At 38.0% G+C, this 8,845-nt stretch overlaps 1 protein-coding gene across 2 annotated transcripts; it reads left to right on the top strand.

Annotated features, from left to right (window-relative positions):
- Nucleotides 1–2,655: 2,655 nt before the first annotated feature.
- On the top strand, nucleotides 2,656–7,745 carry LOC116074863 (olfactory receptor 10C1-like). 2 transcript variants are annotated; one of them, XM_031347756.1, is made up of 4 exons: nucleotides 2,656–2,847; nucleotides 4,209–4,245; nucleotides 6,452–6,486; nucleotides 6,777–7,745. In XM_031347756.1, the coding sequence occupies exons 3-4, from the start codon at nucleotides 6,484–6,486 to the stop codon at nucleotides 7,743–7,745; spliced, it is 972 nt and encodes a 323-aa protein (XP_031203616.1). In that variant the 5' UTR covers nucleotides 2,656–2,847; nucleotides 4,209–4,245; nucleotides 6,452–6,483. The 2 variants fall into 2 exon arrangements, with proteins under 2 accessions (XP_031203616.1, XP_031203617.1); XM_031347757.1 differs by lacking the exons at nucleotides 2,656–2,847; nucleotides 4,209–4,245; nucleotides 6,452–6,486 and having other exon boundaries at nucleotides 6,780–7,119; nucleotides 7,540–7,745.
- The last annotated feature ends 1,100 nt before the right edge of the window (nucleotides 7,746–8,845 follow it).

The raw sequence follows: 8,845 nt of genomic DNA, 5'->3' as shown, positions 1-8,845 counted from the left end.
AAAATGGGTTTACCAGATTAACTGGGCAAAATAGTTCTTCATTTTCTTGATTAATTGATGTGGGAGGATCCATCACCTTATGGGTGATATCACCTCTTGACTGATGGTCCTGGATGCAGACTGAGCAAACCATGATTGAGTAAACCAGTAAGTAGCAGTCCTCTATAGCCCCCTGCATCAATTCTTACTTCTAGATTCTTGCTTTGAGTTCCTTCTCTGACTTGCCTGGATGATGTACTGACTGAAAATTGTATGATGAAGTAAACCGCCTCTTTCCCAAGTTGTTGGTGATCATAGTGATTGATTTCAGCACTAGGAAACTATCTAAGGCAAAGAATATAAGACAGGCAACCAACTGGATAGCCATCATGTCAAAACCGGAAGCTGAAAACACTAGTGCCTTGAGGAAGCCACACCAAAAAACCTACATCTGCTTACTGTTGAAATACAATATCAGCTCCAGAAGGAACTCTCTCAGCCTTGGCTTCCTCAAACAATTTGGGCCAGACCTTCCTATCACAAGGCTTAATGAACTTCAGATACTGCTCATTCTTAGATATTCTCAACTGAAGTTATTGTGGGGAGTATCACCCTGTCAGCCTAACAGAAGTCCCAAGATTGATTTAAAGTCAGTTATTCCTATGGAAGGTCCATCTCAGAATTTCCTCTCAAGAGTACATTTATGTGTTTGTGAAAAATTGTGAAAGTTATATGTTCGCTTGAATTTAATTCCAGGAACTTTCAAATTACTTCCTGATCCTTTCAATGATTGACTAGTCTCCGAAATGTGTCTTGTTTGAATCCAAGTGGTTTTGTAGTTTCTGTACTCTCCTGCTGATTTCTATGTTTATTATATTATAATATGATATAAAATAAATTAATTTCATTCTTTTGTGGTAATATTTCCCTTATGTCATTATATGTGCAAAGTCCTTGAAACAAAAGCTACAAAAACTGATTGATGTAGAAACACAAGATCTGCATTTACCTAAAATAGTGCTTCTGAAGTAAACTCTTTGAACAGCTGAATTTTTTGTGGGTTCTTACCCAGGATCAGCTATTGCACAGCAGTGGTCTCTGGGTGCTCAGAGGAGCTGGGGATCAGGCTCCTGGTGGTGGTGGGTATGGTTGGTATAAAAATTCCATAGCCGGGCAGTGGTGGTGCACGCCTTTAATCCCAGTACTTGGGAGGCAGAGGCAGGTGGATTTCTGAGTTTGAGGCCAGCCTGGTCTAGAGAGTGAGTTCCAGGACAGTCCGGGCTACACAGAGAAACCCTGTCTCTAAAAACAAAACAAAAATTTCAGGAGACTGTAACAGTGGACAGCTTGTGAACTGAAATGGCGGGGCTAGTTTATAGAGCTGGAGGCAGGGGCAGGGGGAGAATAAAAAGGTCAGGGAAGAAAGTGTACCTAATTTACATATGCAGACTAGATTGAAGCTGGGCACATGTAAATGCACACCAATTCAAATACCAAAGAACTAGAAGCCTAACTGGTGCTATCATGACCTGACTTTAGTCTCTATGTGGTTGAGTAGAGACCCAAGGTTCATTTGGGTAGAGAGTGGCTCTATTCTTGCCATGTTATCAGGATAGTCCTAGGATATGGTCAGCACTCTACATTCTTTCATCTGACTTGCATCCCACATTTTTTGATGGATTCTATCAACCACTTAATACAGGATAAATAATAACCCTTAAACTCTTCCAAAACATAGTAGAACATGGAACAACCCCTCTATTTCTGTTGCCCAAATCAGGTCAATGGTACCTCTTTTCAGGAATAAAATTCAAACCAACCTCACTGAACAAAGATAAAGCAATAAGAACAACAATCACATACAACACAATAGTAGGGACTGAGTACAGCAGTATAGTGGAACAATTTACATACTATGTGATTTTTCTTAGAAATCAATAGATGTATAATATTAGTGACACAATTATTGTAGATAATGAAAAATTCATTTCATAAAATCCAAAATATTTTCATAATTTTTAAAGAAACAAGTGATAATTAGTAACAAAAAGAAATAATTAGCATCCACAGCAAACCCACAGTATGATGAAACATACTATAATGTGAATGAAACCTTTACTTAGCTATCACTAACAAGATAAAAATATAATATTCGTCACCTTTACTCAAAACTCAGAGTGCCTAGGCACGAACAAGAGCTGTGGATTATACGACTTTTTCTCCAGGAGACTGTATGTTGGATCTTTGCCATCAGTGTGGCAATTTTGATTCAGTAGAATGATGATTAGCTTATTGTGATACTTCCTTGTAGATGGAATGATTCAGATGTTCTCTGATAGAACTATTTCTCAGGAGAAAGGACTGTTGCAAAATTCAGCTCCTGTGCACAGAGCTATTGTCCTATCCATAAGGACTCTCAGGAGGGCAATGAGAAGCCTCCTGAAACTCACCAGTGAGAAGAGATTGTGAGTCTCCTGGGGAGAAGAAGAGAAAAAGGACTCAGAAGACAGAATTTTTGTAGAATATGTTTATAGCTCATTGTTTTCTAGGAAAGAAGAAAACACATATATTGGGAATAGTAAAGTAAGTGTGTGGGGGGTGTTTGTGTGTGTGTGTGTGTGTGTGTGTGTGTGTCTGTGTGTGATATTGGACATTGCCCTGAAGGACACAGTGCTTTGAGAGAGGCAATCTTCTTAACATCAGGCATGGCTTCTGAGTGTAACAAAAGCTTTTCAATACAATGTAGAGATGAAGATGGGGATGGTGTGTGTTCCATGTATGTTGTAAGGAGAAGATGAACAGAAGCCCAGGAGTGGCTAATAAGAAGTAGAAACTACCTTATTATCGCTTTATATACTTTGATTTGAGGTAGGTGTTATAGTCAATTTTTCAAGATCAAGCTTGAGGAGAAAGAATTAAAGTATATAAAAGGATATCTGATACTCAAAACATTTTCCATTCTTGTTATTCTAAGTAATTATTTTCTCTTCCTTTGTAGGCTATTAAAGTTTAGGCAGACTTCAGTATCCCTCCCCCAAAACAGCTGTGTAATGCAATAATCACTTACATCATTGTAAATTAGACTTCATTTATTTCTGTAATACTCGTTATACCGTACATTGTAATATAGTCAAGTGATCCCACAGTCTCTATTGTGTTGTGCTAAAGTATCACTCATCTGGATAAATGGTCCTAGGTGAGTGAATAGGAGGAACCGGGGAAGTCATGAGAGAGCCTCCTAATAATGTTTTCCTAAGCAATCTACACAAGTGTGTGCTGTTATAGAATTTAGAAATAGTTACTATATAGTAGTGAAGATGAACACTTCCTGAGAATTTCTACATACAGACACTGCAGTGTTTCAGAAATTTTCCAGACAGTGTGTGGTGGCCTTAAAAGATCAGATAAGGGACTGAACCCACCAGTGAACATTTCTAACCTTGTGACAACATGGAAAATGGATTTTTTTTCCTCCAGAACCATTCTCAAAGCAATGCTATGTAGAGTGTGCTTGACTTTTATCTTCAAGCTATGTGAGGTATCATGCAAAGCGAAGCCAGTAAGATTTCAATGTCCTCTCATGTCATACACCATCTCTCGTATATATACAGTTGCCAATAAAAACACAGCTTGTAATATGAACCTTCATAATCTTACCAGTGCTTAGTGCACACCTGATTTTTTTTAACCATGAAAGTCTAGGTATAAAATAGAGCTTATTACTGGTAGGAAACCTGTTCAAACAGCTCAACTAGAAAGATGGGGAGGATTACATCATGTGGTGCTTACAAGGAAATAGTGAACCCATAATTTAGGTCAAGAAAATGGAAGAGATGAGAGGCAGATGGGATATCTATATCGGAGTGTTATGACACTTGTTTCTCAAGAATCTTGATACTCTTTCTGAGCAAATCATTCTTATGACACAAATTTAAATGAAACGATAACACTCTGGGTCTCAGGCAGAGTTTCTGGAAATTTAACTGAGAGAGGCAAGGCCTTATTCTCTAACTAGAGAACTACCTATACAGAATACAGAAATTACTAAGGAAAGGTGAGGTGCTTGAAAAAAAAATTTCAGGTTAAAAAAATAGCCATATTTTGTGTTGGCTTTGGGAGGGTTATTTATTTGGATTTTGTTTTGTTTTGTTTTAATTTAATACAGAGGAATGTTTACAGTACATGAAAATAAATGTAAAGTGCACACAATAGAATCCTCAGCATTTCAGCAAATTTTTACAAGAGCGGAATCCACTGAGACAGCAAGTAAGTACAGCAGACCTCCTTCTTCATACTTGTCAGAGCTTTAAGTCAGCCTTGTGTTCTCTATACTTAGATTTTTAGAGCTTTTACATTAATGGGTGCATATCTAATCTAATAGATCCAATAAGCTAGTATACACAACTATACCCCACCCCCAGGATAAGGAAACTATATATTGTTTTGGTTTTTTGTTTTGTTTTGTTTTGGGGGGAGTGGTTTCATTATCTCCTATATAAAAACAATCTAGTGATCAATTAGTTAATAAGAACAAAAGTTATGTATTATGGTGAGAAATTCCCCAATAGAGCGTATACAAAGGTAAATCTAAAGTAGTTATGAGTAGACATAAATATTTTCATGTCCTATGTAGTTGATCAGCATTCAGTACTTCATCAACTTAAGTGATCTGGGAAACTAACTTAATTCTCACTGTAGCAACCTAATGGGGAACACATTTTTTCCTTAGCCCCTTTTATAAGTATAGTGGAGAAGCAGAGTGTGAACAAATGCTTTTACCCTGCATTGTTGTTAATACTAACATTTTAACTCATACACAATCTCCCCTTGCTCTACTCTATTGTGCTTCTCTGTGTCTGTGTTTCTGCATGAATATACAGGAACACACATGTATGTGGTATGTATATATGTATATATCTTATATGTGTTTATGAACATGAGTAGCATGTTTACTTACAATTTGGAAATACTGAAGCCCACATTTGATTTGTGGATCAACCATGAGCTGATCTACTCACATACAATATAACATAACCTATGACATTTCATTATGTCAAGTGAATAGAGGGAAGGCCTAATCGGCCGGTGATAGCTCCTATTCTATCTTGTCAGGAAAAATATGGTGCATTCAGATTTTTGGCAACCCCCCCCCAAACTTTAGCAAAGATACATACACTCCACAAAACACTAAAGGTCATCTCATTTGAAAGAAAAAGTTACCAGATTTGGAGAAAAATAAGTTCCCTGCATCTCTGATATTTGAGGGACATGAGACTGAACTTCAGAGGATATAGTGGGCAGGGACAGGCAGAGTACCTAAGGAGCCAGAGCAAGCTAAACACTGGAACTTCTCATTACATGAGAACTCATGGCTTGGTAAAGATGGTAAACATAATGATGAGAACATTGAAGTCCACACTCAGTCTCTGTATAAGGTTACACTGAAAGTAATGAGAAGTAGTCATCACAAGAGTGTTAAAGGCTAATTTAGCAGTTATAGCGTGAAAAGCATAGAGTGTAGCTGTAGGCAGAAGAGGTGGGTGATATCCAGAAAACAGACAAGGCTGTGTGTGCTAAGAATGAACAGTTTTTCATGTAGGCAACCAAGCAAGCACACAGCAGATGCCCTGTGAGAAAATAAACAAGGAGGAATGAACTGTATAGATAATATGTGTAGAGAAATACAGGTAGTTTGATGGAATTGTAATGTAAAGTCTGTTGAGATGAAAAATTAGGACGAAATTTCTATCAAGCCAGGCACCATATCTTGCTCTTAGAATTCTAGCATTCAAGAGACTGAGGCAGAGGAATTAGAAATTTCAGGTTAGCCGGGACTACATACCAAGACACCATCTCTTTTACTCTTTTTTTTTCTTTACTTAACTCAATAGTCAGATTCCTAGAATAGCATGAACAATATTAAGAAAACAGAAACTTAATGCATAAGCAGTGACACCCTCACTAAGAAAACATGTTCTATAAAGAGATCAAAACTATTAAGTTACAGAAATCAGCTGCCATGTTGAGATTTGTGGCATGAAGGGCCATGGTGTTGCTTAATTGATCCTTCTCTATCATGTCTCAGCCTATGCATCTTAAGAAGCTTCATTGACCACCTCATTACTGCCCAGACATCAGGATGTGCCCTGCCTTTAATTCTATTCATTAAAAACAGTAACCATTTATTTATTGAGTCATTATTTGATTTTACTTTCCCTTCAAAAATATGAGTCTTGAGGAAATGATACTTTTAATGCATGGATCTGAATTCTAGCAATAGCAATCACAGAATAATCTGGGCCCAATACACACAGAGAATGGTTGAAAAGACTGTATATGAGGCAATAGGAAAACATAGAGATGAGTGTGGGTTGATTGATTTTTCTGTGTAACACTGATAACTAGTTAATAAGGATGTGTAAAGAATTGAGACACAATTAATGCTTTTCCTTTTCTTTTATTCGAATGATAGCTTACACAACATGTTAAGCTGAACTTAGACCCATGGTAAGTCTTCTGCCTGAGCTTCATTAGTGCCAGGACTATAAGTTTCCACCATATTCTGTAAATATTTGTACACTTTGCTCAATGTTCAGTACATTTTGAAAAATCCCCTATGTTAAGAAGAAAGTATTAGATATGAAAATCTGTGAGGAAAAATCACTTCTAAGCTTTGATTTTATAACTGCAGAGAAAGATTATGTCTTTGATGTAACTGAGGCTCTAAAAGTATTAAAAGGATAAATTTCCCTTCATCTGCAAGAATCATTCTAATGACTTACTGTTCTGTCTTCCAGGAGATGAGTGTCAACTGCTCTCTGTGGCAGGAGAACAGCTTATCTGTCAAACGCTTTGCATTTGCTAAGTTCTCTGAGGTCCTTGGAGAATGCTTCCTCCTGTTCACCCTCATCCTCCTCATGTTCTTAGTATCACTGACAGGAAATGCACTCATAACCCTTGCCATCTGCACCAGTTCAGCCCTACACACCCCCATGTACTTCTTTCTGGCCAACTTGTCTCTCCTGGAAATTGGCTACACTTTCTCAGTCATACCCAAGATGCTGCAGAGCCTTGTAAGTGAGGCCCGAGGAATCTCTCGGGAGGGATGTGCCACACAGATGTTTTTCTTCACACTTTTTGGTATAACTGAGTGCTGCCTACTGGCAGCCATGGCCTTTGACCGCTGCATTGCCATATGCTCCCCACTCCACTATGCAACCCGAATGAGTCGTGGGGTATGTGCCCATTTGGCAATTGTTTCATGGGGAACAGGTTGCATTGTAGGATTGGGACAAACCAATTTTATTTTCTCCTTAAACTTCTGTGGACCCTGTGAGATAGACCACTTCTTCTGTGACCTTCCACCTGTCCTGGCACTTGCCTGTGGAGATACATCCCAAAATGAGGCTGCCATCTTTGTGGTAGCAGTCCTCTGTATATCTAGCCCATTTGTGCTGATCATTTATTCCTATGTGAGAATTCTGGTTGCAGTGCTGGTGATGCCTTCACCTGAGGGGCGCCATAAAGCTCTCTCCACCTGTTCCTCCCACCTTCTTGTAGTCACACTCTTTTATGGCTCAGGATCTATTAACTACTTGAGGCCCAAGTCTAGTCACTCTCCAGAAGTGGATAAACTTTTGGGTCTCTTCTACACAGCAGTGACATCCATGCTGAACCCCATCATCTATAGCTTAAGGAACAAGGAAGTAAAGGGAGCACTGAGAAGAACTCTGGGGCTGAAGAAAGTTCTGATAGCGAATAGGTAACTAATGATTCTGAAGTGCTCCTGAAAGGGTGTGCAGTCTATCAAAGTAAATAAAGAAAACCACTGTGCTCTTCACACAATCTTTAAGAAACATAACGTTGTTTTAGAGTATTCTCTTTATTTGGCACTGTTTTTAATTGCAAATAATGAGAAAGTATGCTTGTTATTAAATAACTTTAGTAGGTTAGTGCAGTTCATAAACATTTTCATCTGGGCAGAGTTTAAAATCTCATGCTAATAGCTCAGGAGCCTTGAGAATTCTCTGTATCCATTCTTAGCCATTGTCCAGCCCCCGATATGCCTGTTACCTCTTCACTCTACACGGGTTCTCAAAACATGGCACTTAACACCTTAATAATGCTATGAGGCAGGGTATTCTTCTCATAAAAGTCACTAAATTCTTCAGATGTAATTATATACACATGTAATGTAGAATTAAATAGTTCCTTTGTGGTTTCTGTTTACAGAACATGTAAACATTCCAATAATAAAAACTGTCAACTTTTGAAACTATATGCTACAAACCATTAAAGAAAAAGTATGAGAAGTATTGTCAATATTTTCTAATAAGGAAATATTAGTGATATTACAGGAGAAGAAACAAAGGCAAACAAAAATTTATTGGTATATTTGCAAGATTTTCCTAAAATTTATAAATTTATGTATGTACAGATGAATCAACACACATTTAGAGATCTTCTAACAAATTACTTCTAAGTGGTCTCAGCTTATTATGCTACAATTCCATATTCCTCAGGACATGTAAACCCATTGCCTTGGACTGGAACAGCTAAGTATTTATCAGGACAGTGAACTGTTAGCCTCTGCTCTGTGTGCCGTTAGGTCAGTCCACACTCCAGGTTTTGAGCACCTAGGGCCTAAAATTGTGAGCACAGGTAGTTCCTCCCCACCTATATGATTTCTAGCAGAGTAGCAGAAAAGAACTCTAGCCAGGTGATTCTCAACATCATAGTTTCAGATAAACACACATACACATAAACACACACACACACACACACACACACACATCATATACAGGAATTGAAATGGATTTCTAAGTAATATAAAAGGTCAGCTAGCATCAGATAATTGGATTCTGGT

This window comes from Mastomys coucha, unplaced genomic scaffold, assembly GCF_008632895.1.
Source record: "Mastomys coucha isolate ucsf_1 unplaced genomic scaffold, UCSF_Mcou_1 pScaffold3, whole genome shotgun sequence".
NCBI lineage: Eukaryota > Metazoa > Chordata > Mammalia > Rodentia > Muridae > Mastomys > Mastomys coucha.
Note: the sequence above shows the minus strand (reverse complement) of the source record. Positions and strands in the feature narration are given on the sequence as shown.